The 27,013-nt window shown below is 44.6% G+C and overlaps 1 protein-coding gene across 5 annotated transcripts; it reads right to left on the bottom strand.

Annotated features, from left to right (window-relative positions):
- Window positions 1-587: 587 nt before the first annotated feature.
- On the bottom strand, window positions 588-27,013 carry GABRP (gamma-aminobutyric acid type A receptor pi subunit). Of its 5 annotated transcripts, none has more exons than XM_026858401.1 (10): window positions 26,843-27,013; window positions 14,499-14,588; window positions 13,076-13,188; window positions 10,896-10,963; window positions 8,697-8,914; window positions 7,763-7,845; window positions 5,242-5,379; window positions 3,818-3,970; window positions 3,097-3,290; window positions 588-2,167 (listed from the first exon to the last, which is right to left on the bottom strand). In XM_026858401.1, the coding sequence occupies exons 2-10, from the start codon at window positions 14,552-14,554 to the stop codon at window positions 1,853-1,855; spliced, it is 1,338 nt and encodes a 445-aa protein (XP_026714202.1). In that variant the 5' UTR covers window positions 14,555-14,588; window positions 26,843-27,013; the 3' UTR covers window positions 588-1,852. The 5 variants fall into 5 exon arrangements, with proteins under 5 accessions (XP_026714202.1, XP_026714203.1, XP_026714204.1 ...); XM_026858402.1 differs by lacking the exon at window positions 26,843-27,013 and adding an exon at window positions 25,555-25,742; XM_026858403.1 differs by lacking the exon at window positions 26,843-27,013 and adding an exon at window positions 20,939-21,258.

Below are 27,013 nucleotides of genomic sequence, written 5' to 3'. Positions count from 1 at the left end.
TATTTGGCGGCCAGTGTAGAACACATTAGGGCATTTTGGGTTTTAAAGAAAGAAATTGACACAGAAAGAAGGTAATGATTTTTCTAATAGAGGATCTCTCTGGGGGATTATGTTCATATCACAATCATTCACTTTATTACATTTTATGGAATGGACTTTAAATGCCAGTATATACAAGCCAACATTTCATTATTGGAGTTTGTGTTTATTCACTTGCCATTGTCAGTCTGTTCCCCTTTGACTTCTTGTGCTGCTCTCTGTAAAAGCTATGATTTATGAATATGTGGTTTAGATCCTTCACAATATAGCGTGGTGAAGTGGTTCGATAAAAAGTTATTAAAGTAAAAAATCTATAGTTTTATGTGCTTTGCCCACCTTCTACGGGAACCCCCAGTAAGAGACTCTTGCACTAAGCAAACGCTGCGTGCATGAGACTGTAATATAAGCTGCATACTGAGAGACCTCACTCAGCCAGAACTCCTGCTGAAGGGTAGCCACTGCAGGCAATTACTGTTTCACCTACATAACTGCAGGTTATGCCCTCGAAGTTATGAAAGTTGCATAGACAAAAAAAAAAAAAAAAAAAAAAAAAGGGGGGGGTGTGGAATCTGCCATAAATAAAAGTTCATTTTAAAATCAGGAAATAAAGACTTCAGTAGCCTTAAGCTACATAGTAACAAATGGCATTTGGTTCTCAACCACCAGTGTGTCTGTGCCACATTTATTTTTAAAACAAAGTTTTCAGTCCTGCTGATTTAGGATAAACAAAGCTGACTGGCAGTTTCCAGAGCCCACTTAGAATCTGAACTTCTGCAGAAACCTAACACTGTTTCAGCCTAAAATAGAGTGTGAAGGGCTGATTTTGATCATTGTACCTCAGCCCACACATGGATTTTTCACCCAGCAGCACTGCTGACTTACGCAGCTGCCTAGCCTCATAAAAGAGGGGGTGACAAATTGGCCACGCCTGCAATATGGCTGGCAAGAAACCAGAGCTGCTTACAGTGGTGAAAGCTGAAGGAGGCACTCCTCAGGATGAAAAATAATTTGTGAGGCAGACATGGAAGGTGGTAGAATCTGTTCAAGTGCAGCAGGACAAGAGTATAAGAGATGGGTTACAAAACAATTCTGGTGCCTGTATTTCACGTTCCCAAATCTCTGAAAAAATGCAGCTCTACAAATAAGAAGCCCTCCATCTGTCTCAGGGATGGTTAACTTCAGTGAGTGAGGGTGACCTCAGTGAGTCTGACAGGTATTAAAAGCAACGAGGCGTACCACTGCGCCTGTGCCCAGCACCGCCATCGCCCCGGGACAAGGAGGCACCGCGAGGAGCCGTTCCTCCGCGCGAGGCACGTGCTGCTGCCGTCGGGGTCTCTTACATCAACAGAGCGGCTATTGAGGCAGCCATCACAGTCCCTCTTACTGTTAGCTCTGGCAAACAAACAATAACAGCGATAGTCCTACATCTTCTCAGATATCTAGAAGGCTCCAACCCGCTTCAGACTTCCAAGGTCATTTTTCCACCTGTCGTGCTCTGTGGCCTGCCACGTGCACTCCTACAGGCCCTTCTCTGGCCGGGTGAGAGGCTGGATACTGGAATGAAAAGCAAGTACAAGCACAAGAGCCCAGCACAGCCACTCAGCTGAACAAGCAGTTGTCCAGAATCAATGTTGCTAATGCTGAAGCACCAAGGCTTTGCATCTTGCATCCCTCACAGGTTCTTCTGCTCTGTACCCCGGGAAAAACAACAAAGCGTTTTGTCCATGTTGGATTCACTGAGGTTAGATATCTAGATGCCCACTGGCAAGATTCCTCTCCTCCTGAAGCAGGAAACTGAAGCAACTAACTTCTACTAAAAATATAGGTAATAAGCCCAATAAAACACATTGACCAGCATGAAAAACAAAGGGAAAAGCAATTTGGAGTAGTGGTCTACATTGCTAGGGTTCTGAATTGTGAAGTAACTAATAATCCTGTGCATTTTGTTTCTCAAGACACATTTGATTTTCTCATGAGTTTTCATAGTCAAGTCACTGCAGTTAACATTATCACTGGAAATCTCAATGCTTGTAAAACTGATTTTCCGTTTATAGCTGGTGATGGAGCTGTTGAGGATGTTAGTGATGTTGACTTCGTCCTTTTCTTTACTGAGTTCACTTGCACGCCCCTAGGAGACAAGAACATACAGTTAGCTTTAGGGTTTGTCTTCTGCAGAGGAAAAGTGATTTCATCAATAAGGAGACCATAATGATAAAAGAACACAGCTTCATATGTGTTCATCCCAATATTCCAACATGCCTTTCAGCTGCTGCCTATTTGTAGGAGTGCCTGAAGTCCCAGAGATACCTGTGTTTCCACAACTGTATTCCTAGAGGCATTTTGAGATCTTTGAGCAAGTCTCAATCCATGTCACTGAGCAACCCAACATCTCTTACAAGACATCCATCTCCTCATGTTTACACAATAATTTAATGGCTGGGGAACTCAGCATCGAGGTGGGAAACCTCTTTTCCCTCTGAAAGGATTTAGACCCTCAGTGATCACTGGACTATCATCATACTTGACTATTTAATTTCTCGCACTAAAGCAGAGCACTTTGAACTCTTCACTCTCTCTCTCAAAACCCCCACAGGACTGAAGTTTGGTACTGTCTTCTGGGAAGGGAGGAAGAAGGGTTCAGCTTTCCTCTGGTAGAGGAAATTACCTTCCAGATTAGTGTCCTAATTGGTGTTATTCCACAGAAGAGCAGAGAGGTGTGTTATACTGGCCCTTTGGCTGCGCTTTGAAAGGGACAGAGGTGCTTCATGCTTTCATATGAGCTCAGTTCAGGGCTACAGACCTGGTCCTATTGGTAGGTCAAAGTGCCTTTCTGAATGTGGTCCTACAAATCTAACATGACTGTCAGCTAAGGCTGCTGCTCGAGACACAGCAGCCTTGGTTATTCAGGCATTTTATTGCACACGATTTAGAGACAATTAGGAGAAGCAATTGTTAGTGTACCCATAACAGGAAGACCATTTGTCTTATTCAGTTAATGGAGAACTAATTATTGTTCATCCAAGATAACTAGGCTTATTAAGGTAGATCAGGCTTTACCTCTTGAGGTGCTTTTGCTGCACGCTTTTGTGATGAGCTGTAGTGAGCCACTGCGTATTCCACAAGGGCACCAAAGATGAAGCTGAAGCAAATGCCGAGGTAAACATCAATGGCTTTAATGAAACAGTTGGTTTTCGAAAGTGAACTTCGTGAGCCGATCATCAGAGTTGTCATGGAAAGCACCGTCGTTACTCCTTGGGAAGCAGAAAAGGAAAGACCTTCTCTTGTGTACACTTTGGGAAAGTCTTGGCCTGTCCTTCTGTTGTCACCCTCTATTGCTGCCAGATGGATTTGGTAAGGACTGATGTGTTCTAGGTCATCCATCAACTGAAATGCTTTAGCAGCCCTAGCTACTAGGTTCACACAGGCTATCCCTGCCTTTGACAACTTGGCTTCAGTAGGCACTTGGTTCTCTTCTTTTTCTTGCTTTCCATAAAAAACCCCACCCCCTCCAAAGCACATCACAAAGAACGTGTGCCCTGTCCTCTCTGCTGTGAATCTACTGGGAGTCCTGGCCATGCACATCTCTGCAGGTGGGCGAGCGTGTCAGCCACAGTGTATCACCCACATTGTACTGCTAACCCAGCTCTGCCACAGGTCAAAGCAGAACACGAGCAGACCATTTATCACTGACAGAGACCTCAAGAAAACTACTGTCTACCCAGCCCTCAGAGCTCCCCTGCCTGCTTAAATCCTCGCCCTTCCTCAGGCAATAACTTACCAATGCAGGTTCTTGCAGGCACTGAATCCAATGTGATCCAAAAAGAAACCCAGGACAACATGACAAGCAGAGTGGAGGGCACATAGGTCTCCAAAATGAAGTAAAGGACATTTCTTCTCAGCTCAAACTGCAGTATCAGTCGTGGGTAACTGCCTGTTCATGAATGGAAGAAACACAGTGAACATGAGATTCCCAAGGATACTTGAACTGAAATGAGATGGCCCAGCACCAGCCCTTCAGGTGATGTACATCAGCAAAGCTGCACTGAAATCATGGGAGATGCATAGCTTACACAACTTGGCTTCTTGCCTCAGAGATCTTACCTGACATAACCTAGACGAGAGGGGACACACGCATACAGCATTGCTGGACAAGAGACATCTAAGACAATGTGTGGCTTGCAAAGGGGCTCCTGAGCTTAATCCACAGTGGAAGCATTTTATACCAGTGTCTTAACTCAGAGTACAGAAGAGCTGATGCTTTAATCTATTCTCTCATACTCAACACAGCACATTTTTCCCAATAACCGATCTGAAGGGGCATTGCCAAATTCAGTCTTATCTGATGGCCAAGAAATAAACAAAAGGTTTTTCTCTGGATTTAGCAGGCTCTGTCTCACATCCCAAAATCTTATCACATGGAATTAGGCCCCATGTATTCATTAGTAAATTGTAATCTTTGATAACTGTGTCTTTTTGTGCTCAAAAAAATTCAGTCAATTTTTAAAATCAATTAGTTGTAATACTGACATAAGTGTTCTGGGGCTGGATTGCTCATATTTTCAGGAGATATTTCTTCTGTTTAAACAATAGTACCCTTTGAAATGTAGAAACAAGCCCCATGTTGTTCATGGGCTGTGTACACTATAGTAAACAACAAAACATTGTTATGTTTAAAACATGATCATTCTAAGGAAGTTTTGCCCCTTTCACAGTGTCTGTGATTGGAAAGAAGAGTATTTACAATGATAATGAAAAAGACATTGAATTCTGATGTACGAAGGGATCTTATTCCATAGAATTGTATTTACAAACAAAATTATATTTTAAAAGATAATTTTACTCCCAGTTACTGTAAATGTGACTCTGCAGTATTTATAGAGTGCACACCTGGGAGGGAGGGTGAGAGCTTCTTCAAGGTATGGGTAGAGAAGGAAAGAAGTGGAGAATGTGAAGGAAAAGAAAAGATAATTGAAAATTCATCTAATTAATATAATTTTTTTAAAACTCCCATCTTTCCATGGGTTTCCATTTCACAGAAAATCCTCATTGGATTTCATCATCTTTCTGTCTATCTCCTGCTGGGAGATTAAGATTTGCTAAAGACTTCGCTGGTTAAGGCATGAGTCACAAGATACTGGCCTACAGAAGGGAAGGGAGGTGGGAGGGGAAATACTTGAGAGCTTTTCTCTTTCTCTGATTTACCTGTTTCCTGCTGTGACATCGAGACCAGGGTATAGTAACGTTCCACTGTGTACTGAGAGAGCCGCAACTTTTCTATGCCATGGACAGAGTCGTTGCCTCTCAACCACGTGAAGATGACATCATTTTCATCATATCCCCCTAAAGACAACATAAATACCCATATTACTGTGGTTTAGCCAGTAAAAGCCCAGCTATTGTCCTGCTGGGCAATATTCTCCTGGGTGGGAACAGAAAAACGATGCAGGCATTGTAGGCTGAGCAAAGGCCCTCTTAACTGTGTCCCACCATGGGTGGACACTGGCTGTGCTTTCCTGCTGTGCTTTCAGTCTGCCGGTTCAGATTTCAACAGGAACACGTACCACTGTGAATGATGCGTAACTTGCAAGGCTGCTGAGAACCTATTTCAATCATTTACACAAGGTACTTCCATTTCAAAATATTTTAACATTGTAAAAGATAGTATATTCCTGTCATCCGCAGTTTGATTACATGCAGCAGGATAAAACTGTTGCAGTGATCAACCCTTGAACATAGTCTCTTCAGTCATGAGAGGAGAGCAGAAGAAACACTATGGCTGAAGAGAAACAGAGCCCACTGAGTCCCCTACCTGGTAGCAGAAGCACATTTCACTGTCTGTTCAAGTGCTTAAAAATACCAGAAAAGGCATTTTCAGTTCGTCAAGAGCTTGGAGCCAAGACTGCTATGTGGTTATGAACCCAGCTCTTCTGACTGGGTATGCGCTGTCCAGAAAACTTGCTCTTTTAAAAGCAGCCATTTCTACAAATTATTCCTTATATCCTCACAGGATTACTGAGAACAAATAAATGCATCTGACATTTAGGTAACACTGAATTCCTGCCTCAAAATGGTGGGACAGATGCGATCACAATTCAAGCAGTTATAATATCAGTAAACTCCATATATGCCAGCCGAGTAATTGCCTCCAGGAATGTAAGTGATGGCATAACATGACCACAGGTTGGACTGAGGAATACCTCAGTCTGAGGGATAAAGCTTGTACTGAATCACCAGCCTGCCATTCACTTTGAAAATTTCACTTAATTTAGGAAACAAGCCCATCAATCTCACTAATTTGATTCTTTTATTAAGTGCCCTGCTTTGAGAAAATTAGTAGGGACACTTTGATTCTGATAATAACCTGTTCTTCCTGGTAGAAGAAATAGGATGCAGTTGCAGCTCTATTTTTATCTAATTGTGTTTTCTTATTAGACACAAATTACCAGAGCTTGAGTGTGATGAACTCCTAAATTAGGTGTCCAGGGTATGAATCCCTGCACAGAACCCTAAGCATGTGACTTTTCAAAGTTTCTAAGCAGTTTTATAAATTGTGGTTACTCAGGAAAATTGTATAATAAATGATAGATTGTTGTTAATTCATCTGGCGTATATTTAAATAGCATTATTTCTGGGCACTTATCCTAATGAAATCTCCAGTGGGCAATGTGCCTGTAATTTCATTGGAATTATACAGCAACTGAGCATGATGTAGGACCCAATCACTTTTAAAACAGGCCCAAACAAGCTATGCTTTAGCAGAAGAGGCCAATCATTATTATTTCAGGAGCTATTCTTTGTAATAAAGTTAACCATGGTGAACTAATAGGATTTTAATGTGAAAATAATATGTGCTTCTCTAGGTAATTTATGCTGCAACCCCAGAAGTTAAAATCTGGTCTTTTTAGTATTGAGATCTTAGATAGTTCTTTTTGTGACATGAAGTGGGAGATGGTTGCTTGCTTGTAGAGCTTCACACATACAGAAAAGCAGCACTGGTCTTGCTGAGCTCCTGGGGAAAAGCCCTGTAGTACCCTAAATTTTCCTGGAGCCAGCTTTGCCATGGATGAGCTTTTAATTTAACTGAGAGCAGAATTCACCGATTATTCCTTTTCTGGAGACTTCCAAGGCTGAGACTCCTCCTGTTGATGAGGGTCCCATCATCTGCATCACTGTGACAGCCCTCACGGAGAGGCATACACCACACAGCTGGGTTTGGCCTTAGTTTCAGTTCATGAGTCTGAGGCACATTCAACTCTTATTCTAGTAAGAACCACCCTTCACACTGTCTTGTTACAGTGGAGGTTTGGGAGGTGCAACAGGTGCATAAAACTGAAAATTTGTTCCTTGCTGTACTCCATCCCATGCACTTACCCCACGTTAGTTTCAAAGAAGCTGTGTATGCAAAAGGGACCAAAATTTGTAAAACTAGCTATTATTACTTCATTAATTCTGCGCAAAATTGATCTACACTTTAATAAAAATAATATTTATTACTACTCCTTTTTATATAAATTGCACAGTGACAGGAGTGCTCTAAACTGTGGATTACAACACAAGTGATTGAAGAATGATGAAGCAAAATTGTTTTATTTTGGACATTAGTGTTTCCAGAAATAAAAGTCTACTGCAGAAAGCTGCTTTGATGAATCCAAATATTCAAGATGCATAGTTACACATGAATAAACAAATTTGAACTCAGGGGTTTTTAGAATTTTATACTTACAGCTTTCTAGCTGCAGTCTGCATGTTTGTGTATCCATGGGATATTTTGAAAGGTCCATGTTACAAGCAACAGTAGTAGTGATTCTGTAGGAAGAGAAAGAACTCCAAAAGTTGCAATAAAATCACGTAATGAAACATCTCTGGTTTTCATAGCAAACTAGACTGCAAAGACTCTGCTCTGTCATTTAGATAATTTCAACCTATGAAATTAATGGACTGATATAATCAAAGAGAACCCTCCTTAAGAAGATACACCCTCGCAGCCACACTGATGAAAATGTAACCAAAGGAGGAATTTTGCTTTGCTGTGGTGGGGAATTCAGTGTAGATTCACACATTTACCAGGGCTACCAGGGCTGCACATCTTAAGAAGTCACCACTTGCCAACTGAGGCACAGTAACTAGCTGCACACATACTCTGGCTTGCTCTGACACGGAGGGCGAATGAGTTTTATTTTGCAGGTGAGATAACTGGACATGCTTACTGTGAGCTGGGAAGAGGTAACGCTGTATGAATTGCTAACACAGTTACAGTGCACATTTCTTCAGTACATGTACAAATATGCTCTTTAGTAAAAAGCAGAAATCATGGCTATGTGGCACTGGATAAGGAGTTTCCCACTCCCTGTTAAACTTTTACTGTTGTGATGTCCCCCCTGCATTCCTCCTGTGCCTCCATCTGCCTCCACTTGTGTTGGGTGACACCTTGTGAGCGGGCACCATGCTCAGGACACAGCACGTATCATGACAGGGAATCTGGATCCTTGGAGGCATTTCCAGGGGACCAGAACAGGAGGTAATGGATCAGGAGTGTGGTCACAGCTGGCTTGTTGACCCCAAACTCATTACCCAGGACAGCTGGTATCTGCTCCTGGCCAGCATAGTTCTGGAAATCTATTCTGAACCACCATCATCAAAGTCAAAGGCTGATTTACCTTAAGGCATACAAGATAGTGCCATTAGAGAATAATCTTATGAGGCGGTTCCCCACAGTGACGTCATGTAGGAAGGACCTTTTTGACTCCACAATGTACGTGTCTGGTACCCAGAGCAATTCCACTAGACGAGCATCTAGTGTGAAGCTCTTGTTGCCATGAAAGACCAACCGGGGGTCTGTCCAGCGCTGCCGCAAATATATAGTGGCTGTGTAATCCTGGGAAAGAGAGGAAAACCTGTGAGGGTGCATGTGCAGAACACCTGCACAGCATTGCTGTGGCTCTGCCACGCGTGACAGGAGGCAGAACACACGTTTGTTCAAGCTATCAAAGCTCAGCTTCAAACACCTGCACTAAATCCAATAGATGTTCATCACCGTTTTATTGACTGTATTACATTTCTCATATACTTACACTGTCATGTGTAGTGTTTGAGGACTACAGATTATACTCATAGTACTTTTTTTTTTTTTTAACAAGCAATTTTGATACTTCTGTGTCCATTTTGCAGGTAAGACAACAGATGAGACGCGCACTTGAGGCCCCTCAACAAGTCACTGACATTAAAAATCAGTCATTGTCTAGAGTTGGAAAATTACACACATATTATAAACATGATCATGAAAAAGACATCAACGCTTTGGAGAAAAAAGGTAAGCAAATCCAAAACAAATGAAAAAACAAAACTTGTAGAATCTTTTTAAACAGACATTTTGAATCTAAGGGCACTAGGATTAACGAGTTTAGCCTGCCAAAATCTACCTGCAGCGACTGGAGCATTTTCATGGTGCCCCACCACAGAAGAAAAAGCAGTGCTCAGCTCTAAAGAGAATTCTTCACTGAGCCTTCGGAACAGACACAGCAGACTGTTGTACTATTTCACTTCCTTCCTTATAGAGGAAATAAATGCAACCAGTAATACCTTTTGTTTTCAAAACTTCTCTGTCACAGACAGACTGATACTGGCGATTGTGTTAACAGTGTGAAGTTGCAATGTTTTATCACAGATACGCTGCCTGTGTGCGGACGATGAAGCAATTCTGTTTCATTTCATCTATAATTTTAAAAATGCTTTAAGACAAAAGGTATAAGTAAATATCAGGTATCAATGTTAGCTTTTGCAACTTCTAAATTTAATTTCAGCCTGTGACAGAGGAAAAAACATATTAAATAATACACAATTATGCCTGTCAATACAATGAATTATGACAGTGACAAAAGTGAAGAATCCTGACTGTTTTTCTAGCTTTTATCAAGGCACAGAATAAGTAAGCCTCTGCAATGTTTTCCACGTGGTCACAGCAATTCAGATGGACCATCAAGAAGAGAAACTCCAGAACAGGAGCTATTTTACAAGGCCCTTAATTAAGTTAGAGGTATGTGAATAATTGATTTTGTTGGTTCTGCACCTTCCCCAAAGAAATAGCTTACCAAAGTTACAATATTTTATTTAGTGAATTTGTTTAATTTGTTGGGGGGAGAGGAAAAAAAAAAAAAGTCAATGGTGTTCTTGAAAATTCTGAGATAAAGTGTGGAAATTGTTCCTGACTGAACTTCTGACTGTTTGGACCAAAACACTTTGCTGAATTTACCCAAGTTGCCCATAGTTTTGGTCAACCCGAAACAGGTGTTTTCAGAGATCAGTGTCTGAAATCCAGTCGTTAACAGGAATGGAGGGAACCAGACTCAGCATTGATGGGAGATGTTCTCTGTGTATTTGTAAATTGTGGCGGGTTTTTCTTGGAATGATCAGTCCTTTGAAACTCAGACTATCGCAGCTCAAAACCGTTTCTTGACCATGAGAATAAACCCTTCCCGTGTCTTCAGTCAGCACCACCCCTACCCTACACAGAGGGCTCCTACACAGAGGAAAGGTAAGGGAGAGGAAATGCCACACAGGGGCATTTGATTCTTTCCATTTCCAGGGGGCCTGATTTCCGGAGATGTTGAGTTTTTGATGTGTAGGAACTTTGGAGCCATCTCTATTCACTTACAAGCCCACATTACTATGGTATCTACATAGTCTGCAGTCATAAATAAGCCCTGTTCTCATCACGCCTCTGAAAGTGGCCAGTAGGCACAGGAAAGCAAAGGAGCCTGGATATGACAGTTTCTGTGCTGAACACACAGGAATATATGACAAGTCTCTCAGGCAAATCCTACTCTTATCACTTATAAAATAAAATTTCTTTCACTTACCATGTCGCTCTCGGATATACTAGAAATACTTGCAATGTCCAGACTCATTGCAATCTGAACAGGTTCTCCTGCGGTGGGAAAGAAAATCTTAAGCAGAGAGAAGGGAAGAGTGAAGAGCACAACCAAACTGCTCAGGATCCGTGCAGCGCGGGCACTGCTGACAGCGGCCCATGCTATCTCTAAGACCACAGAAGCTCAAAGGGCTAGACACTGTTTCAGACATGACATTAGACACACAAATGACATCATGATCCAAAATAAAGTTGTCACTGTTAGGGAACTGGAATTCTGTATTTGGTGATGGCAGCAGAGAGCAAACACCCACCAGCCCTAGCTAAGCGGCATTTCAGTGGCATTTGCTGACGGGCAGGCAGCCAGGGCCAGTTTGTCCCTTGTTACCCAGTCCACAACACCTGCCCAGTGGCAAGAACGGTAAACTTTGTACAGAGTATTTCTCACACAGCTCTCGGAGGACTCTCCACAAGCAGGTAGCGAGGAAGAGGAAACACTAAGAGGCAGAGAAATTCAGTAATTCCTGAGACCATGCTCTGGGTTAAAACACAGAAGTGCAATAGCCTTTGCATCTTTTTAGTTATTATAGTACTGCTCTATTTACAAGCGAATTTTCAGCACTCAAGTCCCGAACCCTTAGTGTCCCCCATTTCTAACAGTAACTCTTAAACCACCACGAGAGGGCAGCTCCTCCCCAGGAAATGTCAGAGCTGGGGGCTGGAGAGGGCTCACCGGGTCCTGCCACGGAGAACATCTGGTTCTGAGGGGGGCAACTTGGTAATAGGAGCAGAAAGACACAAACCTTCCCTTAGATTGTGCCTGGTTTATCTAATCCCCAGTATCAATCTGGGGCTCCGAGCAGGGCTTGGTTCTTTCCTGGACAGCTCTCTCTGGCCAAGTGATAACACAGTGATGTCTTTCCTCATGGGACTTGTTAAACTCCTTTTTATCATCTAAATCACATTTAGGAAAGTCCAAGGGTCACAATTTCTAAATTTCCTACCAAGTAGTTTTGGCTTTTTATTTGGTTTAAACTGTTCCAAAGTCCAACATACTTCATTTGCAAACAATGTGTATTTCTAAAAGTAGCTGTCATTCACATCCTCCATCTTGTTTTGAGACACATGAAGCCCACGCAAATTAATGACCAGAGGACGGATCTGTGAGGACTGAGAGCCTCTGGAGAGGGTCACAGAGTCCTGACCACCTCCGTTTCACATGAGGTCATTCAGAAGCATCTCTTCACTGATGTGACAGGATCTAGAGGAGCTTTTCTATTCCTGCATGAGATCTGACATGCTAGGCATAACAAAATCTGCTAAACTCTGTACTGTCCCAGAAATTTATCACTGTCGTCAGAAAAAGGAAGAAGCTCGAAGCTGCCTGTAGCAGAAGGTCAGTCTGCAGGAGCTGCAATGGAAAACATCCAAGTCCTGGTGAAAGCTGATGGGGAATTTTTCTGTTGAGTATAGTTTCATTAATGGGTTCTGGCAGAAAAGCAAAATTAATAAAAATTAAAATTTTATAGCTGTTTTTTAAATTTTAATCAGTATTTTTCAGGTGCTAAATGTCATTCTGAGAAACCCTCTCCTCTGAGTGGTTACAGCACTCACCTGGAAGGTGGGAGACCTGACACCCAAACTGGACAAAAGCCTCAGGTAAGTTCCTAAATACCTGACTGTCCTTCAGGTGCTCCCTACTCCCTAGAATTTCATGAGGGTTTAAAGCATGTTTATTCTGTGTCTCAGTATGAAGTGAAAGCATCTGTCAAAAATCAGTATTTCTGGCAGGGAGAATGGCTTTATTCCTCTATAGCCATAATCTACTAAATGAAATGCCTGAACAAAAATAAAGCAGAAAATCATGTACAGTTAGAGCAGAATTTAGTTAGTCTACCGGGTTTTTCACAGAGGTACTGAAGTTTATCAATTCCCTGCTGTTAACCTCATAGATGGACATGATGTCATGCCCCACACCTGCATGCACTATCTATTCAAGACAACAGTGGATGCACAGAAAGGAGGACAGCTTTGGCTACTAGCTAATGTAAAAGAAACACAACCTGTTATAAACTGGGACATGCTAAAGAAAGCTTAAAGCATGCTCTCCCCTCCACACAAGCCTTACAGACTGTTCTTCAAATGGTCAAATGCATGGAGCCAACTTACCACCAAAGTAGGGCCTGAGGTATTTGTTGTATCCCATGGTGAGGTTCTCAAATCCAGGGAGGGATGTTGTGTCTCTGCCATGCAAGTCAGATACATGACCCAGGGCGCACCTCCTGGGGACACAAATATGTCCTGTTACGTGTGGCCAGGCGTGCTGGGCACATCTGGTGTGCTGCTGCAGCTGTGTTTCCAGATTGTGCTCAAACAAGCAAACAAACTGCATAAAATGCTTATTAAGTAGATCATTGAAATCACGAGCACTTGCTGATATTGCTTATCTTGGCTGAATAACTGTCACCTTGAAGAGGTGGGATGGTAGCTTAAGGACATTCTTAAAATGTCCCAGACGAATCAAGCAAGATCTATGTATCATCAGTCTTAGTAATAACTTAAGAGTCTCCCCCTTCCCACTCCTCCTCATAGTCCATATAAAGAATATGTTGGTTTTTTTTCCTCTCGCTTATGACAACCTGAGACAAACCTTACTGACCAACAGCTGCTCCCCCGAGTCACCAGTCCCCTAAAGCAGCTTCCATCCTCCCACGTTAGTGCCAGGCAGTGTCCCTACAGCTGCTGTCGGGAGTAAAACCTCCGAGTACACCAGAAGGGGAAAGGCAGAGCACTGAGCACTTCAGACACCAACCAGGCGTTGTGGGCTGAACCTCCCCGAGCTGCTGTGCATACAGAGAGTTCAACTCGAATTTGCAATGTCAAAATTAACATTTTGTGGATGGACAATAAAGCCAGCACCTGGTTTGATGAGGCTAACAGACCCGTACCATCATATCGGCAGATGGAGGGACAGGGTTTTGGACTGAGAAGTTTTATGGTGCAGTGTCCCTGTGTGGTAATGTGCTCACTCGAAAATGTAAATGAGTGAATTGTTAACGAGTTCATCATCGCTTTGTGAAGGGCTGAAGGAGGTGGAAGGCAGTGCCTCTACCTCTCCCCAGAGTCTCAGGACCACTGATCCGTGCAGTAAGAAACTTAGCAACATAGTTTCTCAAAGCTCTGATAATTTTTCTTCTTCTGTTCCCTTTAAAGCTGGATTAATAGTCCTTGGAGCTTTGCTGCAGGTTTTAGACCAAATAGGACCTTACAGCAGAACTGAACCAGTTTGCACAGCATAAGCATAAACTTATAGTTTCAGGGATGGCAATACAGCTGGGAGCCCTGTGCAGGGCATTTCCAGCAAAAACTGCAAACTCTTCTGGTCCGGAATGGGAAATAAGGGGTTGCACTACGGTACATACTGTATTTTGGGGATCTGTGCAGGTTACTCTCTTTATGCCACATCCGTTACTGCACTCAGCTTGCTTTGGAAGGGCTGGATAATTGGAAGCATAGTTTCCTTTTGACCCACATTATTTATATGAAACAAAATTCAGATGTTCCTGTAAGACAAAACAAACACTCTGCTTACCTTTGGGTTGGAAGGAAAAGACACAGACTGAAGAAGCAAAAACATCTGCAGAACATTTCTGGAGATTATTTCTGTATTTGCTCTGCTTGTCTGTGGAGCATAAAAGGCAAAAGTTTTGTGAAGAACAATTTTAAGGGAAGGACACATGGAAAAGAAATCCTGCACAGTCAAAACCACACGGTGTGTAATGTCCAACATTCCCTACACATTAATGGCTCCTGTCCTTTTTTCTATCTTGTACCATTTTTTAGCACTGTACTATCTTAACACTTTCCATATAGAAGACACTAGCAACAACTCAGCTCCTGAACTCCTTGACAAGGCCACCAAATTTTAGCTGCCACTTTTTTTAGATAGGGCTTTCCTTCTTTCCCCATGGGATGGTGATTAGCTGATGTTGAGAATGGCACCATGGGAAGGGATGTATTAAATAGAAAAATGTTTAGGTAGCTCCTAGAGGCACTCAGACTCTGAAGCCAAGTGAGATCTGCCCACATATGACAGATTCAGCATCTTTTAGTCCAGGGCTCCACTGATCAGCTACGCTGAAACGCTGTAGCTCTGTGCTCTGCTAGCCTGTACCTGGGATAAACCCCTGCTATTAATAGTCATGTTGGAAAGTCACTCAGCGTGCAGTACAGGATGAAATCATTCCACTGTAAATGGGTTTCGTTGACTTTTCTGGGAGTGGAACCAAATCTTGGCTTCTGGCATGGGACTCCCATGGGCTCGTGCTGGCCTTGGAGCAGATGCCACGATGGGCGACTTAACTGTGTGCTGCTCCGCTCCCCATTTTTGCTCCCTGCCTGAGACAGGGCATCGGTTGCCCAGCTTTTCTGGAGCGTCCAGAGGGCGCTGCCACACACCTCACACGTGTTGCCACAGCGAGCTGCTGCAGGATGGGGTGGGGAACGGCACTGCCTCAGCTGCCAAGGGGAGGCTGGTACTCAGCCATCAGCAGTTTGAGCTGGGAACACAGCACTGCCTGACCGGCTCCGCTGCACTACCTGAAGTGTACCCCATCTGTCAGAGCCTTCCTCCAGATACCGGCACAACATCTTTCTTGGGTGGATACGAGTCTTCCTCGTTATTACAGTCACAAATTGGGAATGACTGCAAATCTTTAGTTCCCGTGTCTTGGCACCAGTGAGAGCAAGACCCCAGCTTCAGACTCCGTGCCTTTCCCATCACTCATGGCCCTCAGGGCCTCAGCTTAAAACCTGGCTGTTCTGCAGTAACCTAAATACCAGGAATTTTCTGCTTGTGTTAGATTCTTCCTGTGGTAGTTCACCATAGCCCAGAGGACATGCTGCCTTCTCAGCCAGCTGTACAGCTCTGGTGCTGTGCCATGCAACAGCAGGGCTCCAGGCAAGGAGAACATCATTGCCCACACAGAGCCACTAAAAACACCCCCAAACATTCAAGCCCCACAAATGCTGGGCATCCCACTGGAGAAAGGATGCTTTTCAAAACAAAATATGCTCCAATATCTGTCCAACATCTGAATTCTTAATGAGGCTTTGCACTTCCCTTTCTCTGAAGATGGTGTTCAGATGTGTCCAGATGTTACTGAGTGCTCCTCACTCTGAAGTGATCATGCAGGGCTAGAGAATCATTTACCAACCCACAGCAATGTTAGAGCACAATTCTGATGGCAAAGAAGAAGTATTAGTCCAGGTAGTTTAAATAAGGACTTCTAGGAAGAAAGGGTAATTTTACAAATTAGCATTTAGTTACAGTATGAGAATTCATGAACTTCAGCTGAGGAACCTCTCACAAGCATCCTTCACGACCACCTGTTTTGCACAGGGGCTGTGGTTGCAAGCATTTTGGTGCATCAGAGTAAGTTTCTAAACAGTTTTATTCTATCTGATCCTAGTTACTAAGACCTTTTGGGAAAAGCGGAGCAAATTCTATTTCTTTTGATGGCTGACTAATGGATGGAGACCTTTTACATAGTAAAAAGCCTTCTTGGGACCCTGCTGTGTCTTCAGTTAAGGGAAGCGAAATGTGCACGGCAGTGTGCTGCTGCTGTCTAGTGAAGACAGTTGAAACAAACCAACTTGGATAAATTTATGGCTGCTCCTGTCACAGCCCTGAGTGAACTACAGACTCCATTTCTCTGTGGCTCTGCTCATTCTTTGCAAAACAAGGAAAATCTTGTTCTCCTTCAGAGGATGGCTGTGAAGATAATAAATACATCAAAGGCTGCGAGGCTGTGAAAGGGAGATCTGTACCTAATAGAGCTAGCAACTAGGCATAGCAAAGTACTCAGGGGCAAGAGAAAGGTGATAGCAGTGCCCAGAGCTGAATATAACCAAAGCATTTTGCTAGTCAGGGTATCAGCTAATACAATGGCAGTTCTGCTTTTACAGTGCAGGAGCTTTGATCAGAGGTTACCAGCTTCGTTAGTACAGTATACTGAGAAGAAAGTATTGTAAGATTGTGTACTTATGTTTCTCTGTCAGTAAAGGATTTCAGTTTACTCTAATAGAACAAACCCAAAACTTAACCACCGTTTCACCTGAACATTTTTCTGTGGTCACTAGAAGCACAGCACAGAACAGCAGTAGTCACAAAGGCAGTACTAGTACAACTGGTGGAGAGATGGCTTCCAATGCCAAAGTTATATAAAAATCATTCATTCTGTAGACTCAGAGGTAATGAAAACCTTGAGAAGGTAATAGCTTGCTTACTCAGCTCTGTGTTCTCTCTACTGGCTGTGAAAATTACACAAAGACACAAGTATTATAGTGAAATAGATCCAGCTAGAGTCCTCTGTGGAAGCCTGTGTCTACTTCCAGAGAATTTAATGAAATAATGCTTCTCTAAACCAACCAACAGCACTATGCATCTCCCACTACACCTCCGTCTGTGCTTCCTTAATTTGCTTTATTCCTCTATCTTTGAAGGGGCGGTAGGAATGAAAACACAAAAGGAGGAAGAATCACTGGCAGCTTCTGTTTACAGGGAACGGTGTGAGGTAATTGAGATGTACACTGTCACCTGATGGGGCCTGAAATGGTCCCCAGGCTCCTCTGCACCACTGCCAGTGTAACCACAGTGACAGCCAGGCTCCTCCCTCCCGGCAGGACGAACGTGAGGGGAACCACCGCAGTCCTGCATCACCTCCCCCTGGCTGTCTGGAAGCACCCCCGTGTCTCACTGCACAGTATGGATCAGTGTAGTCCCCAATTTTCTACCAGCTGATGACATCCCCGTGCCAGGCAATAGGAGCTTTTACAAGAGTCAAAAATGTCACCCAGAAAACCAAACCCATATGACCAGCTTACTAAAGCTTAAGGTGATAATTCACAAGGTCAGATTTTACTAGAGCCAAACCGCTATGACTGCAGAACCTGCAACACAGGCGTAAGTGCATCTCAGAGTAAAACCTGGCTAGGGAAGACAGAGAAAACAAAACAAACGCTGCAATAAAACCAGATTGCACTTAATTTGCTCTTTTAGAGGTTGTCTGTATTTATTACACAAAGTTATGATTTTCGTGATGAACTCAGGCGTCATTTGTCTGCTCTATTCCCCTGCCCTGTGAGCTCTGCGGGACCCCCCGCAGGCTGCCCGCACCGCGAGCAGGGCACGAGCACCGCCAGGCACACGCAGCCCCGGCCAGCCTGCACCCCACCTGCCTGGTCCTCACTAGACCCCCGGCACACCCTCACACCTGGAACCTCAGCCTGCCTGACCCAGGCACAAGTAAGCCCATCTCTGAAAATTTTAGGCAACCATTATCATCGGGGTGTTTTCACAAGTGCTTTGATTCCCAGGACAAGGTTTGATGGATGTCATGTGAGGAGGCTTATTTTCATCTCAGACAGGGGATGGGGATTGTTTGGCTCTGCTGGAGGACCAGCACAGCCCTGGCAGCAGTTTCACCACCTTTCCCCAGCCCAGGCTGCTGTGTTGCTCATGCAATGCCTGCACACAGGAATGGTGCTACAGAGAGCAAGTGGACAGGGTCAGAGCCTCCCCTTTGGCTCCCTGTATTCACTCCTGCGGAACAGCTTCCCAGGAGGAAGCATCACTACACAGTCACCAGGAGTTTCCAGCTTCACGACTGCCTCGTTGGCTGCACCATTCTGTGCTGAGCTTTCTTTGGCCACTGACATCAAGGTGAAAGTTGCCAAATATTATTACAAAATTATGAAGGAGGCAAAAAGCATCATACAGCCTGGGATCAGACTTCACTGGCTTTGCCAAAATGTCACTTCAAGGTCAATGTATTTGTTTATCCAGAAGAGGTTTTGAGTGATTTAAGACAGATGTAATCTGTCTTCCCTTTTTTAACGTTTCTTTTTTTTCCCCTGCCTAGCCTGAACTGTGAGCAGTTGTCTGATCTTGAAAGACAACTCCTTTGGGGATGTGCGTGGGCAGGGGATTTTGTAAGGAAAGGTTCATGGCATGACAGCTGCAGTCAAAGAGTCAGGTATTCTGATGATTTATTATGAGAGCTGTTCAAATTTTAACTCACTGATCAAACAAATCATTAAAGGCTGATATAAAATGAATGGCTTCTCAATTTCCTCAACTTTAAAATATTTTTCAAAAAAACTTTAATGCCTCTTCTTCCCAGAAGAAAAAAATAATTGCTATCTTTTTAATTTCTGAATGTTAAAAATCTATTTTGGCAGGCCAGGAGAAAATCTGAAGCAACTACAAGGAAGAGAATGCAGTTAACAACAGGGACACATTTTTACGCAACATTTTTACACAAGCCACTCTTACTGGAAACCTTAGTTATTTGACACTACCATGAATTTATACAGAACAAATGCCATTATTACAGAACTAAAGAGCTAGTGAGATCCTGTCACGTGTCAACAGATATATGAGCTCACTCCTGGGCTGGTCAGGGACAAAAAGGGACATCAGAGGCTGATGGAGGAAAAGGAAGTGGGAGAACCTGGAAACAGCACCTGTACCAGTGGGCTGACAATACTGAATTTGTTTCTGATTGTTTAGCTTCAAAAATATGTTTTCTTGTTCGTAATATTTTCTGAGTAAAGAAACTGAGAAAAGACTTCAATTGTGTTAAATAAAAGAAGGTAAACCAAAGTACATAATTTTGGGCTGAAAGGAATGTCTCAAATTGACTTAAGTCTTTCATGTTTTTGTATTCAGTCAAAACCTCAGAAAGTTTCTGTTTCGGTTGGAACTGAAACTTCTTCTGTCCTGCTGGTTTCCCTGTTTGAACCTAAATTCAGCCAGGTTGTTTAATAACTTGACACAGTCTAGAAGGTGCAGTTTTAGCCTGGAAGAGCAGGAGGTGTGTTTCAAAGCAGATGCTGTGGGAGGGCCCAGGCCCCAGCAAGGCACATGCTGGCTGTGGTGGGTGTGACCCCAGTGCTGAGAGCAGGCTGCTTGGTGACAAGACACCAACTGATTTATTCTGCTTTTTGGTTTTTTAAGTTGCCTTGAGTGGTTATCTGGAATCACGGACAAACAGGTGACTTTATGGTACTTGCAGAAATCCTTCAAGAACTTCAGTGAACTTCTGCTCTTGGTAAAAAATAGATTCTTTCCATCCACATCACTGTCATTACATCCCATGAAAGATCACCTCTCAGTTCCAGAAGGTGCAGGCATGGCTGGGGTGACTGGCTGAGGCTGGAGCCCTCGCTGTGTTTCGGTGCAGGGCTGACCCGCGGCGCTGGGCAGGGACAGGGCAGAGAGCGCCCTGGGCTGCACGGACACACCAGCACCGGGGGCCTTAAAAATACACAGCCCGCTCCCCATTCCATACGTGCTGGTACCACAAGCAGCACATACATTTATATACATAGACTTATCCACAGTAATGCTCCTGCTACGAGGGGGGATCAGGCCTATAATATAGGTTATTATATATAACCATCAGGTTATATGACACCCCATAAACTGCTGGCCTGATTCCTGTCTTATTTATTTCAATGAAAGGCAGAAGCAACTCCAAGATACAAGAAGGGTTTACATAAAAACAGGTTCAGTCCTTATGTAAGAATGTTAAAACCATGCCTGGGTAATGTATTTATGTTTTCCAAGATGTAAACTCTCATCCTGGCAGCTGCTTGTGGGAAGTGGCAGCTTATGCTCACATCTGCCCACCCAACATGGCACACAGGTCTGCCTACAGCTTGCAGACTTGACTTCTTTAAATACAGAGAGAAATTCTTAAATTATATCAAAATTAAGGTTCTGAGGTTTACTTACATGAAAGAAATTCTTCCTCCAAAATGTCAAGTTTGGCTTCTGATTGGTCAATTCATTTACTCTGTCTGAGCAAGTACAATGTACATAAAATTTATAAATAATGACAATTTTATGCAGAAATCTGGCATGCTCCAGGCAGCTCTTTGTCTCTGCACTAGATACCTTGACTCTAGCTCTAATCTAAACTTGCCTGCAATTGTCAATCTCCTGTGGCTGCAGATCCGTGAGCTCACTGCTGTCTGCGCTCAGTCATGTTGGGCAATTACTTCAGGCTCCATTCACTCGACAAACCTGCCCCTCAGTGCAGGCAGAGATCCAGGCCTGGGTGCAAAAGGTTCATCTTCCCTCCTCCAACAGGCAGGCAGATCACAAGCCCAGCCACACTGCTTTCTATGATTTTGCTCTCTACTTGCCAACACTGTAATTGTAACCCTATATATATGGTCCCTCCCACCTCAGCAGTTCTGCTCGCTGAGTCTCCTCCATTGTCTGTGTGCAGGTATTTTATGTGAGACATAATTATTCTTGTTCCTATCAGCCGAGACAAGCATGCACAAGATTAACTCCCTCATGGGACACACAATGGTGTACCCTGAGTACCTTCCGAACTGTACATGTGAAGAGGAGGATAATAAGGCCTTTAGGTACTTGTTACGTTAATGGTAAATAAAACAAAGGTAGTTTACTGGGGATCTTTGTCGAGTGCTCTGCTCAGTTCTGGGAGTGCTGGAGAAGGAAATGGAAAATAAAAGGTAATTATTATGGAGAGATTCTCACGTGAGCAGAATTTGGAAAGAATGAATGAGAGTCTGTCATTTAGACCAAACAGAATTAGAGAGGCACAGAGATAAAGGAATACATAGAGAAAGTCCATCAGACATTTTGTTTCTGATTATTCTCACACTGGGCCAAGGGCATGGTTGACACGCCAAAAGGCTACAGCATACACATGGCTGCAAAGTCCACAGTGAACACATGGAAATTTCTGTTCCAAGTTTCCCAGGTAACAGACAACTGTAAAATAAGAAGCCAGCAGATGCCCTGGGTAACTAACTGGATTGCTCTTCTTGGTCATCTGTGATGGCCACAACAAAGGGAACAGTTTCCCCTCAGCCCTGTGCTGGCCAGTCTCCATCGCAGGCCTCCGTCCCACCTCCCGGAGCGTGTGCTGCAGGGCTGTTCAGAAATGAATGTGATTGAATCCAGCAGTTGCTATGTGCCCTGGCCCACCCCTCCAAGAGGAAAAGCAGGAGGGACTCGCTGACCTCTCAGAGGAGGAAAGGAGTGATGGATAGAACCACTCTGTCTTCCTTGTCGCTGAGCACCTGCCTCCTCGGAGCAGACGGGTGCGGTGGCGTGCCAACCTCAGCAGCGCCTTCCTGAGGAGGGGAAGGACCCAGCGTGGTTGAAGGGAGGGAGTAAAGATGAACAGAGCTGCCAGTAAATCACTAATTGACAGCTTGACACCACCCTGACAAATGAGCACGTAAGAAAATAATATCAGATGGGGCCCCAAGGAGCACAGTTCAGACGTAATAATTCATCTTACACATATATTAGTCTGAATTTCTGTAGGGCAGTGAAACACTCCTCACCACAGTGAATTTTAGGGGAAAACCAGCTACGCCATGTCTTGAATGTCTTCACAGCCCACTTCTCCCAACACATTTTATTTTGCTCTTGCAAACAGCACAATCCAAGCTGCACCGCAGCTGCGTGTCCTTCCACGCCAACATGCGTTTTTCCACAGTTAATACTCAATGTCCACAATAAAGCCATAGACATAAAAACACAAAGTGCCAGCATTTGACTTGGAGCAGAATTTAACTTTTAGTACATAAATGCATCTACCTATTGTATTTAAAGAAATAATTTATATATGAATAAATAAAGCTTTATATTCAAAGCCAGTGAACACACCTGCAATGGGCCGCTGCAGCTTAGTATGAACAATTCTGCTTTCTTCCCAACACATTTAAACCCGTCACAAGGCTCTGGCGTGGCAGAATTACCTGGCTGCAGTGACTGGCAGGACAGTCCCCAAGTGCCCATTAATTGTGTGACCCTGCAGCCCCAAAGAGCTTATTACATGAAAGAAGTCACCTCTGGACAATAATTAGAAGCAGACACAGCACTGAAAGTGTCACTCACCTGCCCACAGTAGCTGCCACTGAGAGAACTGTATTTGAAACCAAGTGCCCCACACGCTGTTTGCCTTTGGCTTGCTCCATGCAGCAAAGGAGATGTGTGCCGGGGTCCTGGGGGCAGAACTGTGGCCCAACACAGACCTGCCTTCAGATGCTCTAATCTTACTCAAGTGCCTGCACTTAATGCTTCCCACCAACTAGGTGCCTCTGTGGGTTAGGAGAGAACTTAAAAGCTAGTTCACAATACCAGACGCAAGATGACAGACTTAAAAGGCACCCTGGTATCCTTTCATGTCTGTCAGCTCTCGCCCGCAGTTTGACAGCAGCTTTCCACCACTTGCTCAGGTTGTGCCCCTTCCCAGGCTGCTACATTGCCACCGTTCAGTACCCTCAGCCTGGGCTGGGAGGGTTTCAACATGCTCCGGAAATTTGCTGGGCCTCAGTGGTCCTCTTACCCCTTCCCGGAGACAGGCTTTATCTAAAGGTATTTAATCTGGACTTGTTTTTATGTTACCTTGTTTTTAAAGGCCATTCAGCATCGTGTTTCTTAGTACAACATGCCACAAAGTAGCAGTAAAACAAGCAAGAATGTTTTTTTATTTGGACTTTTCCTCTTCTTTTTAAATCACCCAAATTGCATAAGCATTTCTTGTTTCTAAGAACAGAGAAATTAAAGTGCTCAGAGGTCAAGTTATTTGTCTCTTATCAGTAACAGACTACCTGCCAAGATGAACAAGTGTCCTGCAGAACACGTGCCAACAGCTCCTCGCTCAGAGCAGTACCCAGTTTCATATCTCTCCAGGAAATCCGATTGACAGCCGCCATACACACGAAGGCATCGTGGACTCTCCCCATGCTGCCCTCCGAGCCCGGGGTTGGGGGAGCAGCAGCCACCCTGCAGCTTTGCACTGTGTTATTTTTCCTCCTCATTTTCATTTGGACCCATTTATCCAACCTTGAAACCCCTCCCAGCTGTGCAGTGATGTGGCCCTGTGGCAGGCATTGGTCTGCGGAGCACCAGCTTTATTTAAGACAATCCTTCACACAAGCGATCATCAGTAACTGCTAACCTACTCCCTAAAAGACACAGATCAATTGTGTTCATTGAGTATTATAACCCCTTAAAATATTAATGCCCTATCAAGGAGACAATTTCACTGAGCCTAGGGACTCTTCCATTATTAGAAATTATGCCCCAGCCTTAAATAAATTAACTCAATAAATGTCTTCCCATGAATACAAATTCCTGCTTAGGGCTTGCAAATAAAATGATTTAGAGCTGTTCTCTGAGGAAAGATGAGGTGTTTAAACTTGCAAAAGAGGAAGGGCTACCATATTCATTAGTCTTTTGTTTTAAATGGACTTCTTTTTTTAAACTGAAAGCATCCTCCCTTGGAAAGGAGGGGGAAATCTTCAGAAAATTAATTTGTTACACCTTCTTACACTGGGCTGAAGTTTCAGTTCCGCAAATACCCTGGCCAGGGCCACCGCGGGAGCGGGCTGGTGTCCCCGCCGGGAGCGCTGCCCTGCCGCCTGCTCGCCCCGCTGCTGGCAGGAGGCAGAACGAGCTGCTTGCCTCGACGCCGGCCACCCGCTCCGAGAAACAGCCGGGCCATGGAGGCTGGACAGGGCGTTCTGCCATTGCCCCGAGGTTGAATTTTGCAAAAGGGGGCTCTTTCTGCAGCCGTGCCCGTGTGCTGGCGGCACTGGGAGGGCAGCGGGACTCCCAAGCAGTGGAAGCAGGGCCAGAACTGCCCCCCAGCAGCACAAAACTGACCCTTGCAAAGCAGCACAGTGCAGCGGGGAGAGGCTGTGCGCTGCTCCCAGGGCACGGAGTGCAGCAGCAGCCTTTCAAACCTGAAAAACTGCTTTTATGCTGTAACTAGACCAGCTGGTCATTACTTATTGAGGGTTAGATAACAGGAGCAATGCTTAAAGCATAACTTTTTCTGTAATATGCCCTTAATGCTGAGAAGAGCTGCCAGGCCCGACCGCTGCGCTACTGTTCTCTCACCTGGCCTCAGGTCACCGAAGCTTCAGCCAAGGCCACACCACAAAACCCCACGAGGCCCAACACAGCACTGGTGCAGTCAGCAGGAGTCTTTCAGCCTCCAACCCCCTATCTTCCACTTACATATGTCTAAAAGACACAGTTCATAGGGTGTCCGTTAATAAAGCTTCGGCCTTAGCAGGTGTTTGTAATTTCAACAAAACATAAAGCATACGCCAGCCCATTAATCATCCCAAGCCTCCTGTCAAAGCATTTGCCCTCTTCATATCGATGAATCGACTGTAGCAACATGAAAGCCACACCATCACATTTAATTAGGGCTGTATTTCACACCAAAGGCCCCTCACGTTTGATGAAGAGTGTTACAACTCTGCATCCTCTCAGGAACCTCTGAGCTAGCACGATGAATCCAGAGCAACAGCAGAATAATACCTTGGCTGGCTGTTATGTGTACTCTCACCATCTGCATTTTTAGCCAGAGATTTTTGGAGAAGTTAGACACACACACAGACACACAGGCATTTTCTGTGCACTGTTATACTGTTACCATTGCATCACTTCAGAAACTGATCTTCTGAGGTGAGCACAGCCTGCTTTGCTCCATCTGCACTGTCCTTAAGGACAGGACAGCCCTGGACAGGTAGTCTGCAACATCAGGAGGTGTGTAGGTAGCACCCCATGGCTTGGTTACCTGCCTGGCAGCAGCTGCCAGATATCTCTGCCTGCCTATGGGACGTCCAGAGCCACATCCATGCAGCAAGAAGAGGCATACCCAGGGCTGTGCTGCAGCAAAAGACAAGCACAACATTTCCCCAAAGGATATGCCTTAGCTCAAAATACAGCGTAAAGACATACACATTCCTAAAACAGGGCAGGTAATCAGATGGTCTCTGCAGATAACAATCAACAGGAATACCATGGGGAAAGTAAAGTCTCTGTCTTTTCTTTATGCTCAGGTATCGAATTGATGAGATTTTGATAACCAAAGCACTGTTGTTTGCTGGTTAAGAGCTCACATGACTTTCTTGGTCCTGGCTTAAGAAGATCAGAGCAGGCTTCAAAAAATGGATGCAATGTTTCCAGTTCATACTTTTCAGTTTGTACATACATGAACAGTTCAGTCCTGAACTGCAAGACACACCTAAAATATGCAAGTCAGGATTTAAAAACTGCCACTCTGATTCCACATGACTGAATCAGAAAGGTTTGTAAAAGAGACTATAGATTCAACCTACTTGTGCCTCAGATAGAGAATTTCCATCAAAAGCCACCCACAGAGACACCTGAACACAGGAATTTTACAAGGGCCTCAGGGAGATTGCCTTGGCAGCAGCCGTCTCCCTCAGTCTCTCCCCTTCACTGCACCGACTTTTCACTGGTACCTGTTGCATTCCCAACTGATGCATCAGTGGGCTGTTGGGCTGGTGACAGGAAACACTCCCCAGCAGGAATGCTTGCTTATGTGCTGTAGTGTTTAACTACAGCATCTGAATTCACATCTTAGTGCACTTGAGGGCTGGGATAAACATAACCCCAGTTTACACAAGTGAGAAATTAAGAGAAAGAAAGCATGCAGGCAGAGAGAGGGGCTGCAGCCTGCTTAGGGGTGGGAGGGAAGGCAAGCAGTGGAAAGAGCAGCTCCCCCTCTCCCTTACTTCCACCCTCACCGAGCCCCCACAGCCCCAGGACTGGGAGCCCACTGCTGTGCCTGATCTACCATGGGGCCTTTGGGCACCACTTCCCAACCGCTTCTCCCTGGTCAGAAACATCCCACCTGCCTCAGTTTCCCCCCAGACCTCACCTTTAGCAGTTGTATGCAGCCACCAGCCGCAGCCGCCCCCAGCACAAGGTGCTCCACGGGATGGCCCCACTGCCCAGCGGCCAACCCTCATCCATGGACAACCCACACAGCCACCACCACCGACCAGCACAGGGCTCTATTAGGGCCAATTAGCTCTTAAGGTAATGGGAAAGCGTACCTGTGCAGCAATAATAAATTTCAAAGCAATCTGGCAGAACGTAAGGTTTGAGCAGCGACTCCCCAGCTCTGTGCAGCCGGCTGCAGCCTTGTGGCTTCCTGGGAGCGTGGCAGGTGGGTGGCTGCCTCCTCCAAGCCCCTGCTGCCACCCACCAGGTGCTGTCCCCAACAC

The sequence above is a fragment of the Athene cunicularia genome (genome assembly GCF_003259725.1).
Source record: "Athene cunicularia isolate RWA chromosome 13 unlocalized genomic scaffold, athCun1 chr13_part1, whole genome shotgun sequence".
Lineage (NCBI taxonomy): Eukaryota > Metazoa > Chordata > Aves > Strigiformes > Strigidae > Athene > Athene cunicularia.
The sequence above is the reverse complement of the archived record's forward strand: the minus strand, read 5'-3'. Positions and strand labels throughout refer to the sequence as shown.